The following is a 20,727-nucleotide window of genomic DNA, read 5'->3' as shown; positions in this document are numbered from 1 at the left end:
TCTCCTCCCACTAAACTCCCTTAAAGCCTCGCATTTTGCAAACGCCACTAGAGTAGTAGGAAGAAAAGTTAAAACAAAGGAAAGGTAATCCCTGGAATAAAAGGTAAAACTGAAAATCATCAGTAGAAGCTATCTCTTAAAACGAAAGAAGAGATTATTTTTCATTGTATTATCAAATGTTAAAATAACTCTTTTACCTGTGCCATTAATATGTTTTATCTTAACAGTTTACATAATGTTAAGCTAAACTAGAAAAAACTCGAACGTTACACTGTGTTAGGTTGGAGCGAATGAAATTTCCGCTTTGACATCTGGTGAAAAAAACTCACCTCACTAACACAACAGGGGGACAGACTGAGGTCAAGCATCTAATGTCACGAACTCTATAAACGTCCAGCGAACAGGCTGGAGTCCAGTAAGTTGTTAAATAGGGGTATGAAAGTGCAGTATGGAGAACACACAATTCTTTTCTTTTTCTTCTTACGAATTCAAATTGGAACATTGTGCACAGCAAGCAGCAGAAAACATTAACAATTAACAGTACATTTGAGCCAGGAATGGAGAATGAACGCACCACCATTCGTCCTTGATTTGTCAAATTGCGTTCCAGAGACACATCATTGTAAAACGAGCTCCATGGGCAGCGATCAACGCCATGTTCGGATGAACTCCTCAAGTACACCATGAAAGAGGACTCCCAGAAAAGTGTTCGTGCCACTGCATACGAATTAAACATACACCACATCGTTGTAGCTCGGCGGTTCCGTGCAATCAGTGACGGGAAAGAGTTGGCCTCATGGAGCCACATGAATAATCTTTATATAAGACAAGCTTTACTGAATTTCGAAAAGGAAAGGCTGAATACTTTTGATTGGGTCCATAGGTGCAGAAATTGAAATTTGGCCCTAGTGGTATTAATTTCGTTCATGGTATTTTAATTTAAGAAATATGGAACAATAACATAATGATCTCACAAATTTATCGTCATGTTTCTCATTAAAAAAAAAAAGTATCGAAACCTTTTAATATTCTGTTTCTTACTGGTTCCCATGTTCTAGATCGCTTTGCTCTAGTAATCTTAAATAGCTTTCCCGTATTTTACACTTATTTTGAAAATTGTAGAATGACATCAATTCTAAGCTGAATGGCTTTTAGAAGGAAATTGATTAGAAAGACAATTTTAATAAATAAGTACTACACACACAGGTATTACGGAACTTGTTTTAGGGTACAAGACAGTTACAGGTTATTCACAATTACAGTTTCAAGTCTGCTTTAAAATTATCGAGGAGAGAAATTATTATAATAATAGGAATAACATTATGTCTTAAGCATTCAAACAAAAGCATTTCCTTCCAGTTTCAGGTACAGTCATAAAAGCATTCACTCTGAAAGTATAAAAAGTAAACAGATAATTTATAAAAAAAAGCCAGCCAAGAAAGTGCCATCGTAAAAGCATATATTGAAAGTATCATCGTTCGTTAACTGATACGATTGAGGAGGCAAGCTGGCCTAATCAGGATGTACAAAGTCGGGATTTGAACTCAAAATCTCATAACTGCAAAGAGCAGCGCAAACTATTTACTTAACACTCTTTTAACCTTGTCTTTTCTTCTTAATTGAGAAAGATGGAAATATTTTATAGCTAATACTATACCAGTAAGAATTATGCCAACTACATAGGCTAATAACAGGAAGTTTAACCAACGAACGAAACAATTAAAATGGAACATTTCTTTCATAATGATAATAACAACAACATATAACTGACTTATTCAACATATATTTGAGAAACATAGTCCCAATGGCGTCAATAGAAACTCAACAACTGATTGTCGTCGTCGCTTCGTTAAGGATTTTTGATTCAGTGTAGTGATTCTGCCTTGAGATTTCTTTCTAAAGAACAGTTCAGTGAATTGATTGTAAACCACACATTTCATATTGTCTAGCCGTAGCTTCTTTTTCAGTTGGATTAATTCAAACATGAAATACTATATTATTTACAATACTTTTTCGATGAAGTACAATTTTATTTGACACCATGCAACCTTGCTTATCATAGGTAGTTCAGATAGTCAGGAGCAAAGTATCACTTCTCTCGTTTATTGTATTAATTAAGAGTGCAACAGCTGTCTTTCTATTTTGATTAATGATCTTCAGATTAAGAAGTAAGATAAGCAATGTAGAAAATGACTTTTTTTTTGAACACTTCAGAAAAGAGGGACTTGAAATAATCCTACTTTTTTCAATACTTCTATATTGGCTTCCTGTTGCACCTAATTTATTTCTTTATTCTTCTACATATCCGCACTTCCAATAGTTTCTTCACAGTTCACTCCTAGTACTAGTACTATTATTACTCCTAGCACTAGTATTACCTAGAATTAGTCATTTCAACTCAGTACTATATAGGATCAATACCACAGGTACTGACAATGTCAAGTATAATGTAGCCTCATGCCAACTTCTTAATCGGAATACAAACATTCGATAAAAATTCTTTACAAAATATAAGTTAATATCAGAATAATCTGACAGATCGCAACTCCTGATTTAAACGAAGCATTTCTGATTTATGTTGTGGATAAAAGATGAAGAAATGATACTAATAACTAACCAAAATCTCTAATAAAATGAGACCATTTATAATCAAAATGAGGCTGGATCTTTTTTTTTTTTTTGAAATAAAGTAGTACAAAAAAAGGAGAAAAAAGAATGAATAATAGAAAAAATATGTAGTATTTTAATATCTTTAATTCATATTTTTTTAAAGAAAAAGTGCCGCCGCAGGCAGTTAGGAGAAAACTGTGGGAGAACTTTTCTCTTACTATGATTAAATAAAAGGATTTACGTCAAATTTAAGGACATTTATTCCAGTTTATAATCTTGAAATCCTTCGTAAAATAGCAACTACATAAAAGTAATCGTCAAAAGTTTTGTTCTCTCCCCCTTTTTATATAAGAAAGAGTTAACTCCCCATGTCTCATACGTTACCTCACAATGACCGACCATTAATCGTCCTTTAAGTAGAACGATGGGGCTTCCTTCTATTTCTTTGCTAGCAGGTGAAAGTCTCCTTTCTCCTCTTTCCTTTCCTTAACGCAAGGTCTTTTTCCCCTTCTTTTTTTCCCTTCCGATTTCCTGTGAAAGTATTTTACCGGTTGGAAGAAAACTCACCTTTGAAAATTGGCTCGCTTCTTCAGTTCTATCCTGAACCCAAGCCTCTCAAAGGACTCACTAGAAATTAGGGAATTGGTTTATGCCTCTGGAAATGGATGTTTATTGCCTTTCCTCAATTACTGCGATTTGGGATTGGAGGAAGGGCGCATACCCCGAGGTTTCGGGGCGAGAAATAGTAGTAGTAAAATGGTATTGGTGACGGTAGAAGTAGAGAATTGCTATAGAGTATAAGAACTCTGTAAGAGGTGATAGGAGGACGGCGGTGTGGGAAGATTGGAACAGCGCGTGAGCCCAAGAGAGAAAGTGAACTATTAAGTTCAGTAGAGCCACGAAAATGTATTGTTCAATCCGTATGGCAGGCAACTGAGATTGTTCATGCTGTAGACGACAGTGTAAAGAACATACAGTTTTCAAGTTTCTTACTATACAAAATAAAAAGTTTTACACAAATAGAATTTTTTATTTGGTCTAGGAATTAATTCGTGCAAGTGGACAAGAGATGGCGCAACGAACGGAGCGTCCCACAGTACCGTGTATCCACACATGTGTTGCAAACCCCTGTCATCGCGTATCGTTCGTAGTATAGGGCAGTGGATTAAAGCGTCAACAACACCAGTTTGTAGTTAAGTGAACATGGCGCAATTTGTGCCTGATAAAGTGTTTTTGCGGGGTGTCCTGCTGCATTACTTTAACATGCAGAAAAGTGCGACTGAAAGTCATCGTATTTTGGTGGAAGTGTATGGTGACCATGCTCTAGCTGAGCGAACGTGTCAGAAGTGGTTTGCACGGTTTAGAAGTGGTGATTTCGGCTTGGCAGACCAAGAGCGAGCTGGACAGCCAAAAAAATTTCAAGACGAAGAATTGACAGCTTTGCTCGAGCAGGATTCGTGTCAAACGCAGGAACAACTTGCAGCAGCATTAGGCGTTGATCAAACAACAGTCTCCAAACGCTTGAAAGCCATGGGAATGATTCAAAAGATGTCACATTGGGTTCCACATGAATTGAAAGACAGAGACGTTGAAAGACGAAAAACCATTTGCGAATTGCTGCTTCAACGACAGAGCAGAAAGGGGTTTCTGCATCGAATTATTACGGGTGATGAGAAGTGGATCCATTACGAGAACCCTAAACGAAAAAAGGCCTGGGTGAAACCAGGTGAACCAGGTCCATCACAACCAAAACGAGATATTCACTGTGCAAAGGTTATGCTGTGCATATGGTGGGATATGAAAGGTGTGGTGTACTATGAGCTGCTGCAACCGGGTGAAACTATGAATGGAGAACGTTATCGACGACAATTAATGCGTTTGAAGCAAGCTCTGGCCAGAACACGACCAGAATGGGAGAACAGACATGATAAACTTATTGTTCAACATGATAACGCTCGCCCACATGTCGCAAAACCGGTCAAAACCTATTTAGAAAATGTCGGATGGGAAGTTTTACCCCACCCGCCGTATTCACCAGACGTTGCTCCTTCGGACTACTACTTGTTCGATTGCATGAACAACGATTTGATTGGACAGCGGTTTACTTCTTCAGAAGATATCGAAACATGGGTCTCTGACTGGATCGCTTCCAAGGATGAGGACTTCTTTCGCCACGGAATCCGTACATTGCCTGACAGATGGGCGAAAGTGGTGGCTAGCGATGGACAATATTTTTCTTAAGGTATTTATGTATTTTGTGTTTGTACTACAGCTTCAATGTGTGCGTACCAACCGCACGAATTAATTCCTAGACCAAATATATTACCAAAAAAAAAAAAAAAAAAAAAAAACCTTCCCGTACCTACGAAGCCAACGGAAGAATAATCTAAAATTAGAAGTTCGCAAAGCAGTTAGCAAAAGCTGTATTATTGAGTATTTACAATTGACTCTCAAGTTGTATGACCGAACTGGGACTAACAGCAGAATAAATTGTGCTTCTGAGGGTAAAAGGGAAAAGCCAGGAACAATGGTCAATTCTTAACTTATAAGTTACAGTTTATATATATTCATCATAAGTAGTTAGTCCTCACTCACAGGTAACTTTCCGCAAATTAAGCAGCTTCCATGCCCATCAGCTAATATTTTGTCTTGAAGTAAAACTAATTTTACTCAATCTTCTCTTCCGCTCCCTCATTTTCCCTCCACCATATCTACTATTATCTCCGTTTGAATACAGTTTCTTTATAAACTATAACCTAACTCTCACTTCTTCTCTATTGAAACAAACGCCATTTTCTTCAACATTTTACCTTTTTTAATTATGTCTTTTAGCATGAAAAGCCCTCATTAAACCCTATCAGAAGAAAATTAACATTATATATGGTAATAGTATGTACAAAATTTAAAAAATTAAAAATGAGTAATCAAAATATTTTTTATTGTATCACTTCATATGGATTGACAATTCTGCAATAAATACTTTCATCTGCAAATAGAATACATTTAACCTTTACCCCCACACGAAATATTAGTAGGTCTTCCTTCATTTGTTCCAAATAAAATACTGCATAATGTTGATAACACTTTTGCCGAACTTCTCTTCCAATTTCACTTCTTTCTGTCATATTCTCTTCTATTCTGATTCTAATTTATTGGTTCACAATATTCTCTATCCGTCTCCGATCACTCCATACCATCTCAATCTTCTTTAGTATTCCCACAAACTTTCTTAGTTTACCCTATTCTAAATTAACAAACTACAAACATTTCATTTCCTTTCTCTAAAACCTCTTACTGATTTCTCGCTGTAAACCAGACACTTCTAGTTTCCCTCTTACCTTCGCAAACGGAAACTGTTCCTCTTCAACTTTTTCGTTTGTTCGCCAATATACTTTTTGTCTAATATTTGAAGAAGACTTTTTGTTGCATGCGATACGAGACTAATAGTTGGATTGCCTCATATATTCTTGTATCAGACTACACAATTGAATAATTACTGTCTCTAAGAAATACTGAGGTTGATTCAGTTATATTGAGCCAAATTTTAATGAATCAATTACTTAGGAAATGCCGTATTTCCACCACCGATTGTGTTCGATCTGCAGGCCACCTCTATTGACTACTACCCGGCATCGAAATTTCCAATGAAGAAGATTGCGTTGCAACTGGACCATGGGTATTGCGTCCCACTTTTCTTTACAGGCTTCCCAGAAGCCGAAGACGGTGCGAACTCGACGATGGGACAGACACCATTTGAGGAAACCGAAACATAGTAGTCCATTGGGCTGGCATCTGGACTCTTGACAGAAGGAAATTGTAGAAATTCCAGTTTCCTGTTCCATACGATGATGAAATTTCTCCAGTTCTTTTTCCGCTCGGCCACATAATATGGTTCCAGGGAGTCCACATTACTCTTGCTTAAATCCCTGTGAATGGCGCGGTTGATTGTCGTCTGGGATGCGTGGTATTTGTTGGCCATCGCACGCTGTGTAGGGGATTTTCGGAAGTTGCCATACGCAAAACTACACGCAATTGCAGCGGGGTCCTCCGGGAGGCCGTTTTCTAGCTGCTTGCGTTGGTGTGGTGAGGCCAGGACTCTTTGCCGCACATACTCGTATAATACAATTCATACTGACATGAATTACACAAATATTACGCATTTGATACATTTCTATGATGCGTGACGCCGATGAAGTTAGCGTCGGAAAGGGTAACAATGAAACCCTCCCTGAATCTGTTCGGTTTCGATGGCATCTGACTACTCTCGACCATATTACTCTCCTGCCTGACTATTGAAAAATACTGTTGCTTGCCTCGTGGCAATCTCACGGCGATGGGTTGTGCATGCGCGGTACATTTGCACAGTGACTTCGGCTCAATATAACTGAATCAACCTCTGTATTTTGTCCATTCTGATATTTTAAATATTTCATTACAAATTAAGAAAAGTTTTTTCTCCCCCTCCTCTTTTACATTCTTAACATAATTGATATATTATCTATGATGACTGCCTCTCTGTTCTGCGTCTCACTCTGAGTTTTCTTAAACTAAATTCTTAATATTGTAAATCCTTGATATCCTCACTTACCTTTATTTTGCTCTTCAACACCTAGACTAGACGGTTGATTCTTACTTCATATAATTCTTCGGCGTATTCTTTCCAACTGCCGAAAACTCCACTTCGCTCACTTAATCTTCCTATTCTTATTTTCTAGTGTCATATTTTTTCTTACTAATTTTCTTAATATTGCTACTAATATGATCCTATGACTATGTTCGCATTTTCACATTCTCCCTAGTTCCTCTTTACCATCACAGTTATATCTGTAGTACACTTTCCTGGTTTATTGTTTTACCTTTATAATTCGCTGTTTAACTTCGTTTATTGTCTTTTTCCTTCTTTGTCTATATTTTTGTTTGTGTGTGTTCATTTCTCCCAACATTTCTTCTGCAACTTAGAAATGTTGATAACATTCTTGCCGAACTTCCCTTCCAATTTCACTTCCTTCTGCCATATCCTCTTCTATTCTAATTCTTTGTTCTCTTCGATAAACTACTGCTTAATCTGCAGTTTGAAGCGCGCATAGTTTGAAATCCTTCCATCATCTGTTAATTTCTGTTTTTACTTATCAGAATTTACGTTGCCCTCAAATTTTCTAGCTAATCCATTTCTCACGCTCAATCTTTCATTTTGTCAGTGTGTAACATCTTTTCTCTTAACCACTTTAAAAAAAAATCTTAGAAGTCCACTGTATTAAAAACAGCTCCAGAGAAAACTATCACATTCTTTAAACTATTTCGAAATATATCCTATATAATTATATATTTAATACGAGTATCTGCGTTCATTGTATGGAGATTTCCAGGTATCTCTTCTTTGGTGCTGGTTGAAACCACGTGTTCCCTATCGTTAACGAGTTCCAGGCCCGCAACCAGAAGGGGACTAGAGGTGCCTGGTCCCCCTAAACTTTTCATGGCCCCTCCAGACCTCAAAACAAAATGCTATTATTAATACAAAAAACACAATTTAGATGTATGCAAGAGAATTTTTAATGACTTGTCCCCTCCCGTAACATATTCATGCCCCCGCCAAACCTCTGTGGCTGGTTTCAGGTCTGACGAGTTCTATCAGTGAAAGTTGCTCATCTCCTCTTCTCCCTCGTTTGTTTCTTTACCTATTACATCATCTTTTCCTTCTTCCTCATAGTAGCATTAAAATCACTTTACAGTTATGTATGTGCAATTAATTTCCTATCAATAATTTATTCCGCAGCATTTCTCGTAATTTTCTTGTACTTTTCCTGGCCTGTATGGAGTTTCTATTCCAATTTTAGTTTTTACGTTGTTCTTAAGTAGTATTGACTATGAATTTTACCTACAAAAATGTGCTGCGTTATATGCTTCAATTCTTCATATACACTTTAAATTTACAAATTTCTGTTAAGATTATTGGAAAATTTAAAATTGAGCTTATAAATCTGCTTTATTGCCAAACACGCAATGATCAAAGTTGCGACAAAACGACTTGTTTTAAGATAAGGAACATGTGCGTATTGACCTGAGATTTTTTTTTAAAACATGGGCATAAGAATTTTATAATCGGGATGGCTGGCCACTTTAGTAATTTTGTTTTTCCTATTAACTATAAATAGCATCAATTGTTTCAAAGGTATCATTGAAGATATTGGGATGAGAGTAAGGACTATGAGACAGACTTTCTTAAGTTGAAACATTAATAGTAAAGCACAGCAGTCGACATAGTTATGGCTATACCACTACTTATGCATGGCGACTTAGTGTTGAGTTGGCAGCTCACGTAACAAAGATGGCATTCCTCGTCCAGAGGGGATTAAGTGCAGTTGAAAATGACAGTTGACGAACACATGTATTGGCGTTGTTAAGATATGGTAGACTGAAAAGAAATCGTAGACTTTAATTTGGATTTAGGTATTATGCAGATGCTAACATAAAAAACAAAAAATGCACAATACGAAGAAAAAGAGTGGACTTGGGATGTTATGCAATTCAGGTCTTCAATTAGGCTTGCGAGTGTTACTTAAAAACACACTCAAGAGTCTCATGGTAGCCAATCTATTAATTTTTCCCACTGTCAGTACTCTTTATGATACAGTGTAATTTATAACTGTTTTTATCCCTGCGTTTTACTCACCTCCCTGAGTTTGTTGGTGACCCACTCCTTGATCTTCGCTGCTTTAGCCTCCACTTGCTTTGCATCTTGTAGTCGAAGTTGCCGCTGTAAAAAACAATGAAAAACAAAACGCATATAAGTAAGTGTCATTATGATAGCTGATACAAGCATTTCAACTAACTAAAGAGTATTTTAATCTGTTGTCAATTAATACACTTGATTTATTCACTCTATTACACTAAATCCTTTCAATTTTCCGCCAGAACAAAATTTTTGTGATCTGGAATTGTTTATCATTATTTTGACAGTCGTTTATGGTTTGTATCACCAGAAACACTGCAACATTGAGAGTTTGACAACACTATGGAATGGAACACACAAGAATCGTGTGATAGGATACAATTTAAATCACCAATAAATAGATTATTTAATTAACTTTCCTGTTTAAGGAATGCGAAAATTCATCACCGCACAATCAAATATATGTATGTCAGGAGTAAAAGTGGATCTGAAAAGGTAGGGGGTAGCATGACGTCAAGCCGTCCCTCGTGCCTATCTTTGCTCATTGTATTTTTTAGAAAGCGGGGGAACGCCACAATTTTTTTCTACCCGCGTTCCCCATCACTTTTACCCTTGATGTTAGTGGATCCTATCGTGTGCCAAGCTAACCGGATCATGATAATTGTTACTTAATCCCGTAATCTCGTAATACTTCTTAAAAATGACTAAAACAATTTAAGGAAAATAGAAGACGAAATTCTTCAGAATCCACAAATTTTCAAGGCAGAATTTTACTAGAGTTTCTGCTGTATTTGCTGCATTTCAAGAAGCTTTAGCATCGTTAAAATGCAGTGTAATGGAGTGTCATTGAAGCCTCAAACCACATATAATATTAAACCCTTAGAAGTGTACTTTCATCTTAAAAAGCTAAACTGAAACGTTAGATTCCACGAAGGATTATGGTTGATCGCGTAAGCTCATGAACGGTTATGGCGGGTGAGGAAAACTCACCAAGGGTTATAGTCGACGAAGAGTTAACGAAAGGTTATGATCAACCAAGGAGCCCACGAAGAGCTATGGTCAATCAAGAAAAACTCACGAAGTAATAAGGTCGATCAACAGAGCTCACAAACGGGTATGATCCACCAGGCTCAAGCCAATAATATTCAATATGCTGTACTCCCTGTGACTTTGAAACTCCAGATTGATTTACCTTCGTACTCCCAACAACTGAATACCTACTTGTATATATGTAACTTGTCTGCACTTGTATTGCAGAAATTTGTCATGTGTGTCACTTAATATTAGTGAACAGACAACCAAATTATAATCACTTAAATCAGTGTAGTTTTATTTGCTTTCAGTGAGTTGAGTTGATTTTGAGAGTTTAACCTTTATTTTACGGCTGTCAGTACACTGCCAGAATAGTAAATCCGTTCTTTCCCGCGTGGCACTGTACTGACACAGGCGAAATGTTTACTTTGACCCGCGAGCACACATATATTTTTTTTAAACTGATGTGCCTTATTGTATGAAGAGATAGTCCATAGTGAAAGGAACCAAAAACGTTGGTTCTCAACCGGTGTGCTCGCGGGTCAAAGTAGACCTTTCGCCTGTGCCAGTACAGTGCCACGCGGGAAAGAACGGATTTACTATTCTGGCAGTGTACTGACAAGCCGTAAAATAAAGGTTAACGTCCTTTCAGCAGCGAGGCTATATGAGACGGAACCTACTGATTAACGTGGAATACGAACCACATGAGCTCCCGCCGGGAATCGAACCCGGGTCTTCCACGTCAAAGACGCGTACGCTTGCTTTTAGTGAATCCATAATCGAACTGCATAAGGCTTTCAACGAAAAATATTGAAATTATACAGTTCTCGTATATATATATATACATATATATATATACACACACACATATCCTATATATTGATAGTAGTATGATAATATAATTGTACAGAGACAGTCCAATATCATTCCACTAATAAAGGTATTACATATTCTCATGCGATTTACATAACACTTCATATAATATTATTAATCGTGGAAGTGCTTTTAGGAATCAGTGAATTATACGCAGAGAGAGTGTTCAGTTTTATGACTTTTTTCTAATGTGATGACCTTGATATTATGACCCCTCATACTGCCACATTCTAATGAACAGTCCATTAGTTTAATCTCTCCTATGTGTATATTTTCCTTCCATACTATTATCTCTGCTCTTTCACGTTTCATGTTAGGAGAGATTCCGCACATAATGCAGACAGGATATTTCTCTTATGGAAGTACGGGAAATGCAACATTCATTGAAAATAATTTAAATCTCGCTAATTTTGCACAATACAACGTAAAATGTTAACGTGATAAACTTATGTTCATTGTTTTTGGAACATAACGCCCCTTTTTCAGCGCCAAGGTTATGAGACATAGACGTGCGAACCATACTCATATACACTGAGAAAAAAAAATGTAGGTGGCGTACAAGAGGTTACATGCGTAATTCCTGTAGTTTTTGGACAACGTACAGCAGATGTATAACTGGAAACGCATGTTTTATCATACTTTCCGTATACGTGTTCTATCTATACGTACTTTCCGTATGAAGCAATATAGGCGGTCAGAATCTCACATACAAATGGACGTATATAACATATAGCTGAGGAATGTAACATAAGTATATGCGTGTAACATACGGAAAACTGTTAGATGTCAGACATCCTGCAACGGCATGATGTAACATCTAAGGGCAGAGCCTATGTAGCATACGGGTAACATATGCTCCGTGCTGATTTCTATAGTAAGCAAGAGGATACCGTATATTTGTACAATATACCGCTGTCCGCAGAACGGATTTTTCTCAGTGTAGTTATCCATCCATATTAAATTCTAGGGCAGGGTTTCTCAACCTGTGGTACTCGAGCTGCCGTTGGTGATGTGTACTACTTATGGTATTATTAATAAATAATATACTTTGGTGGTACGCCAGTGCAAAAGGTTGAGAACCCTTGTTCTAGAGTATTCCCAAAATAAAACCAAGAGAGTTGCGAACAACAAACATGTTAAGGTAATTTTTGTAATACACTTTATAATTTTGGCAATATCCTTGGAGTAAACATGGTGGGAATAACAATATGGGCATTGTTGAAGCTACTTCAACAATACTAGCATGGCTGGAACAACTACTTATATGGATATTGTCCGCAATATATTAACAATGTTAGTTCGCTCGAGCAATCATATGGGCACCGTTACGGATCGCATACCATAGCAACCAGAAATGTGATGAGGCATATACGCGAATATACGGCGTATATTTACACAATTATTGTATAATCCAGCGTATATTCACATTAAATTTATGAAACAGTGAGCGTATACATAGGTATTTATACATTATATTATTAGAAACTGACGAGCATAAACCTACAAAATTCTAGCGTTAGACCACTGATAGCAACGATAGTTATGTGCGTGAACTCGGCAAAATCCATTTCCGGAAATTAAAAATAAACCCATGCAAATTGTCTGTTCATGGTTTGTTCATTATGGTTTACATAAAATTTTCGCTTGTTTATGACTTGTAAACAATTTATACTAAAAACAAATTGGGCGATGCTAACTTCACGTACGAGAACCAATTTTCAAAAATCAAAAATAAACCATGTAGCACGTTCGTTCATCAATTGTTCACAATTGTTTACATAAAATTTTCGTTTGTTCACGATTTGTAAACAATTTATAACAAAAACAAAATTGACGGTGCCAACTATACGTAGCATAACTCAATTCTGGAAGTAGGAAATAAACTATGCAGATCGTTTGTTCAAAATTGTTCACATAAAATTTTCGTTTATTCTCGATTTACCTAGGTACAAACAATTTATACCAAAAATGAAATGGGCGGTGTTAACTTCACGTTTTCTGAAAATGAGTTCCGCTACGTAAAGATGGCATCGCGCACTTTTGTTATATATTGTTTATAAATCATAAACAAAAGATAATTTTATATAAGTAATTGTGAACAAACAATGAACAAACGATCTGCATGGCTTATTTTCAATTTCCAAAAATTGGTTTTGCCATGTAAAATTGGCAATGCCTATTGTGTTTGTGATATAAATTGTTTACAAATGGTGAACAAACAAATGGTTTACGAATGGAATATACCACACGAAAGCAGAATCCATTTCGGTGTCACTGTACAGAAAGGGAAATGGCTCGAGTCGAGTCAGTGTCCTGCCTACGACAATAATACTGATTAGCAATCAACTTCGTTACTCTCATTTACCTAACTGCATGCATACGGTTGCTAACTATTATACTATTGCATAACTGTTTGAGAGTGATCTTATGTTTTCTTCGATTTTTCTCTGATTTTATCATTTTTACTGTCGAGCAACGATAAGAGAGAAGCAGGTACGGTGATCGTGAAAAAATCGAATTCAGCATTTCAACGTATTTACATATTTCATGGCATCTACACTAAAAACCGATTTTGGGATGTCTGTCCGTCAGACCGTTTATCCCAGTGTAAAAGTTTTCGTTCGCCTAAAGGCCATACCATTCAACGTATTAAGACCAAATTTCAAACAAAATTTTCACAAGATTCCCTAGTGTTTTCTTTTTTAATTTCTTCCTATACCTAAAAGTTAGAGTAGTTTACTCAAGGGTGAAAGTTAAAATTTTCGATTTTCTCAAACACGGCTCTAACGATTTCGTTTATATTTCATAATTCAATGTTCCAATAACAACCCTATAATATGGTATAAGTCGTTTTCCTAGGAAAAATCCAGAAGTGGTAGTTTATTCTTGGGGTAGAGTTTTCCGGACTATTATCTCAAGAACGACAGAAATTATTTTGTTCATATTTCGTAAATAAATATTTCATTAATAACATGACAATATAGCATAATTTATTTCTCTCGAAAAACATCCACAAGGAGTAGTTGTTCTTGGAGTTGAGTTTATCCGGGACGATTTTCTCAAAATCGACGCAGGCAGCAATTTTTTTCACATTTCAATAATTTGTATTTGTTCATATCTCATGTTCTATGAATAACCTAACAGTAGGTTTTATTAATAACAGGCGATTTAGTAACAATAAATTTCATGACAGACGATTTTGTTCATGTTTCATTAATTATTTTTTCATATTTTATTAATAGGTCTAACTTACCAATATGGCATATCTCATTTCCCCTGAAAGAGTTACACAAGGGGTAGTTTATCTTTACAGTTAGGTTTACTTATTTATATTCATATGTCACTGATAACTCTATAACGATGCGCAAATCAGTTATAATGAAAATATTTGCAATAGTAGTTTCCTTTTTTTATTATGAATATTATTATTATTTACTATTTCTTGATGTACGACTCATGCGATTTTGTTGATATATCATAAACAAATCATTCATAAATAACCCTAATATATTATATTTATTTGTCATTTAAGAGTTCACAAACGGTATTTTACTTTTGAGGCTGAGTTTTCTTCGAACGAAGTTTTTCGAAAACTTAATTTTGTTCGTATTTCGTAAATAAATGTCTCAGTAATGATTACAGCATAACACGATTTAGTTTGAGAAATTAGAGCGAGAAACAGGACTCTAATTTAGTGTTAGGGCTAGTACCTTTTATTTACACATACCTAGTTATAAAGGCGAGGTCAAACAAATGAGCTTCCTAAAATAATTTTCCTTTTCCTATGAATAGTGTATTGGGAAACATATCCTTCAACCTGTGATTCTAATTTTGCAGACTGTCAAAACCTATTTTTAACTGCAAATAGGGTCTAATAATAATAAATTTTATATAATAATATTAGTAAGATTTATACATTGTATTAAAGATGCGGAGCTTTCGAATCAGTTTATGGGAGCTTAAAACTTCCTAAACGGAAATGGCGACACCACTGACCGATAACCTTCGTACGGTGCATCATCTAAAGAGTTAAAACCACTTTTAACTACAACTTTCCTTCAATATAGGATAGATAAGGATAAATATGAATATGAGTGTTCCCTTACGGTCTTAAAATTTCTTATTAAGAGTCATAAAAATATGAAGTTTTCAACATAGCAGCTTGAAAGTATACTATTAGCCATAACTTATATGAACATAGAACACTTGTTCCATCTGAATGTCGTATCCCAAAGAAACGATGCCAACTCTCTCTCTCTCCCAAAGTTGTCTGGCCTTGACCACTGTCACGTCACATGGTGAGGGGAGAGGCGGAGAGATGTTGCGTGTCTGATATGAATCCAAATTTTACCTGATCTTTTCGAACCAAACATAAGAAAGCCTACCAAGAGACATTATACTACATGGGAAACCAATTACCTAACTTAGAATTATCTCATGATTTTTAAACAACAAACTGTCAATAGTATAAAGATCATTACTAAGAAGCAGAAATAGAAATAAAATCAAATTTCCCAAAGATCCTCAATGCAAGTTGCCAAAAGCAATATTTAAAATATTAAGATTCTTCTCTGAACACCGGGACGTAAAACTCAAAAATTTCATTTCATTTCATTTTTCTCTGTACACCGTGACGGAGCACAGCCTATTAGCTCCTGCTCTTATTAAAGAACTAATCAATGAATTTCTTGGGAACACGGAACCAAAGTCTAAAATATATGAATACACGAAACAACTATTTAGTGGAAGTGGATTATTTCCTACATTTGTTTTACTTACAAAATCATATGCAGCCATCCCCGCTGGCTCAGTGGCTAGAGCGCGTACCTTCGATATACCGAGTTCAACTTTTAGCGGGAGAGCACTGAAACGCACTAAAGGTGGTTTTATTCCACCTTAAACTGTAGGTCCACGTTTCATACAGTATCAATGCTGAAAACGGACGCTAAGCTTCAATAAACAAAGAAACAATGTATAATTATATGTATAAGCCAAGTTAATCTATGAAGATAAGAACTTTAAATGGCTAAAAAAGCTACAAAGATGCAATTAAACGCATTTGCATAAAAGTTACACATTCACAAAACAGTTATTCGATGTGTTGCGTGACATAATTCAGCTTGCGATACTCAGCAAGAATACATAACACATACACGACACAGAATACATAACTTAAGGTTCCGAGTTCGATTCCCTGCGGGAACTCATATGCTTCAGACCCCACATTAAGTTATAGGTCCACGTTTCATATGACCTCTGTGTTGAACGGACATCAACATAACTTAAGGAAATGCGCACGTTACGAATATTATTTTTTAAAAACCGCTGTCCACTTTAAGTACCTTTAAATAAAAATTAAATGCTACTAAAATGCCAAAATACGCACTTAATATGTATAAGAGTATTACACTTAAAATTAACATAATTTTATATGAATCACCGAAGTGAAACAATCATAAGTAACTGGACTAAAATATGTTTCATTTATTAAAGTGACATATTAAATGTAACACTAACATATCACACGTAATATTGCCATTAAACTAATTCAAATTCCGTAGTGTTCACTTAATAGAAGTTATTGTAGCCCAGAGACTTTAGACTGAGAGAAATGTGATAACATATCGTCATCCGTTACAATTATCTCTGGGTTTCAAAATTGCAATTGACCATATTTCAATTCAATGTCCAATTGCCTCACGATGAAAATAATGGGTTTACTCCGGGAATCGAATCCAGGATTACAAGTATACGCGCTATTGTTGTTAATAAAATCGCTAAGAAATACTAAAAATAAACTTAAAATGCCAGGTCAACAAAATACGTTAGAATTTTGCCGTTAATTAATGTAGAACTTAACTTCGATCTTTTTCTTGAAGCTAAAGAAATAAGGTTATCACTAAAATAATTTTTTCGTTAATAGCGAAGTTTTTAATCACAAAGAAACGTGGCAGACACTTTAAATTGAACACCTTAGAAGAATATATTTGATTTTTTAAAAGAGGGACGTAACACCAAAATAGAAAATATTTCAAACAGAAAAAAATCATAAAATTTGTTGTTTACAAGAGAAAATGAAATGATGAAAGTGCTTTGAAGTTGTAAGTTATTATATCACAAACTAGAAATTAGCCTAAAGAATTCTTCACCTACTTTGCGAGGCAAAAACACATACTATAGTATCAGAGAAGGGGAAGATTTCTCTTAGGAAATTGCCTTCACTCTTAGGTTATTAATCAGTCTCTAGTTTCATAGTCTGCTGAAATGACCTCCCCACTCCTATTTCTTCTACATTACCTGCACATCACGACGAGGTAACGGGATGTGCTCCAATAAATTGCTGCTATAAACCAGCCTTGTAGACACCCTTTGCTTCTCGGTTTTCGCAGAAATAATAACACCAAGGCTGAAGAAGTGAACTCATTCTGCATTCGTCACGGAAAACAAGGCCCTGGCACAGACTTTAATGAGCATGCCATCTTTATTTTTGCTTTTTGTTCTTCATCCCTTCTTCTTTGCTTCCTTAGTTTCATTACTTATATTTGGTCTTCCCTACAATTCTAACAGCTTCAATCATGTTGCTAAGATTACGTATCTCTTTCAGATTATCGACTAGGTTAATTAGACTTTATCTTACATTACATAAAAATACAATGAATAACTTAAGCAGCAACATAAATGATTGTTTGTTTAAATTTCTTTTCTTCTTTGTTAATAAAATTTTTCATCGCTAAATGTGAACGTTTAGAAAATCTGGATTCAAATAATGATAGCCGTATAATGTGGTCCTGGTAAGTTGTATGTCAACGCGTCATACTATAATATTACCGCTGAAAGAAGTTGAACTTTAAATAAATAAGCAAACAAAAATCTCCATAGGCTAAAATATGATCAAAATTATGATTTCCCTACTGAAAAAAAATTTCTTTTTTTTAGCGCAAGTAAACACTGTATGCCAAGTTGCTCAAAATTGGAAGACTTTAATGGATTATGTACGATATATACCGTACTATTCTTCTGACTGATCGGTGATTGATGACCTACCGAGTAAGCTTCGTGGTGACAAACACCGTGTGCGTGGGTTTTTCTCATGGTTCTTTCGTTCTCTCCCACTTTTATAATTTCACCATTCTCATCATCACCGTTCCCTTAACATCAATGCATAACAGTGGTATGTTACTCTTAAAAACTCTTGAGTTTGGAATATTTACAAAAATCAATCTAAAGACGAAAATTAAAAAAAAAAAAGTGACTTCAGTGTAGTAATATATAACACGCTTTATTTAAGATACATTGTACTTGAGTCACTTCCAGTACACTGTAAATCTTAATGTAAAATCTCGAACTTCAAAAGTGAAATGAGATTTTTCATGTCCCACGATTTTGCCCTTCAGGCTAAGGCAGATGGATGATTAAAGCATGCAAAGTCTGACGGAATAATTGGTGGAATGAAAATGTAGGAGAAAACGGGAGTACCCGAGAAAACCTACGGACACGATGTTGTCTGCCACAAATTTTCTTGGCCGGGGATAGAATCAGGGAACTCACACAGCAGAGGTAAGGGCTCTACCAATGAGTCATCGTGTCCCTCGTCTTTAGCTCCAGTTTCGCAGAGGTATTTTCGAGTAAATTTTACGGAATTTAGATTCTTGCATTTCTCTTTTATTTCGGACATAGCAAAGATAGCAAATATATACATAGTGTTGCGTCCTAAATTCCTAGATATGTAGATAATTTTGGTAAGTTTCCTTTCATATCGTTAAAACACAGTTAAAAATAACTCACTACTAATAAATTCAATCCAATTTGTACACACCACGAAAATTAAAATAATAAACAAATACCATATAGCATTATATCGAACGCTTTCTTTTAATGCAAAACAAATTTGAATCTGGTATATATAATGAGGTGTTCGTACCTATATTTATTTTAACACTTCCCAAGCCAAAGTTATCGGTTCGATTTTCAGCAAGAGTACTCAGCTTCAGATAAAATCCTATTTTTAGCAGTAGATCCCGTCTCATGAATCCTCGGTACTGAAGGTGCTGTGAACTTCAATCAATCCTTCCTTTTGACCGCCATAATGGCGCAATTTTTACCTGTCTAACGGTCAGAGATTATTTAAAAACGGAGCTAGTACATATTTTAAATAAAATTTGTTGTTGAACTTACTAGGGCGCCACATTAGAATTACATATTTAAATAATAACGATATTAACATCTAACCGCTATAGGCAATCAATGTAATTTCCAAAACTCGTAAGAATGAAACATAATATTTTACTTGTTTTTTCCGTTACTTGACTCCATGTTCTTCAATTTACGATCTGCCAAAACCAAATTAAAATTCTCCTAAAAACCTCTGATTTCATGCTGTTGCTCGTGAACTGGTGTGCGGGTGAAATTAACTCTGAACCAAGTCGTTAAGTTGTGGTTATTCTAATATTAAACAAAAGAATGCAAGCGTTTGGGAAGATCTAAATAATTAGCCACAGAAATGTGCGACTTGCATACTATCATTGATTGTTTGTTGGGTTGTAGACGGGAAAAGATCGGATTGCTTTGGATTACGAATTCACAAGCAATCATCACCAACTAAATACTACCAAAAAAAAAAAAAGTTCAGAGTATATAAAAAAACAGTTTATTGTACTTTACCTCCTACTGAAATAGCAATTTGCACATAATGAGAACGGTCGCAACAATCAGCATATCATCTGCAAATCGTATGCACCTAATCCTTCTACATATATCTAATAACTGACTTCATTTTGAAGACCTTTATTCATTATCTTAAGTAACATTGGGGAGAGGCAATATCTCTGTCTGACTCCTCTATAATTCCACTCTTCTCGGTCAATTTCTTCTCTATTATTATAACATTAATTGTAGGTTTATATATATATATATATATATATATATATATATATATATATATATATATATATATATATATATATATATATATATATATATAATCAATCTTCGATTCTTACATTCCAACTCCACCTTCTTTAGAGATCCCATAAAAAAATCCGAGTTTACCTGGTTGCAAGTTTCTTCTAGATCAATAAACAACATACAGCTCCTTCCTTTTCTCTATAAACTTTTCACCGATCACTCTTAATAAGGCAATAGTATCTCTAGTGAAATTGCAACTACTAAACTCACACTGTTTCTTCTCAAATTTTTCATTTTTACGTTTGCGCATAAAATGAGACAAGACATAACTTTTACGGTAAGATTCAATACAAGATATCACTTTCACGATGTCTTATTGAGACGAAACAACATTAACTTTTGTCTCGCGCGCACTATTTGTTTCTTCATACAAACTTTTGTTCAATATTATATATATGGGAAAGGTTGCTAAAGCGGCCACCCTAAGGAATTTTAATTTTTTGAGTCCTATAGAAACAAGCTAGCAAGTAGATAAAAGTTTTATAATGTACACTCATGTCCAAAATTATTGTCGCATGTCTATAAATATGTTGTTGTAGGAATATAACTTGATAACGAATTCTCCCAGTATTTCTTAT

The 20,727-nt window shown here is 35.4% G+C and overlaps 1 protein-coding gene across 6 annotated transcripts in view; it reads right to left on the bottom strand.

Annotated features, from left to right (window-relative positions):
• Positions 1-20,727, bottom strand: part of LOC145660567 (uncharacterized protein CG43867-like) — a 714,987-nt gene that overhangs the window by 111,172 nt on the left and 583,088 nt on the right. For all 6 annotated transcript variants that reach the window (XM_081725794.1, XM_081725789.1, XM_081725790.1 and 3 more), the window contains one exon: positions 9,281-9,364. In XM_081725794.1, the coding sequence (XP_081581920.1) occupies positions 9,281-9,364 (84 nt within the window). The remainder of the gene's footprint in view (positions 1-9,280; positions 9,365-20,727) is intronic.

This window comes from Thermobia domestica, chromosome 9, assembly GCF_964235325.1.
Source record: "Thermobia domestica chromosome 9, izTheDome1.hap1.1, whole genome shotgun sequence".
NCBI lineage: Eukaryota > Metazoa > Arthropoda > Insecta > Zygentoma > Lepismatidae > Thermobia > Thermobia domestica.
This window is presented reverse-complemented; position numbering and strand designations above follow the sequence as displayed.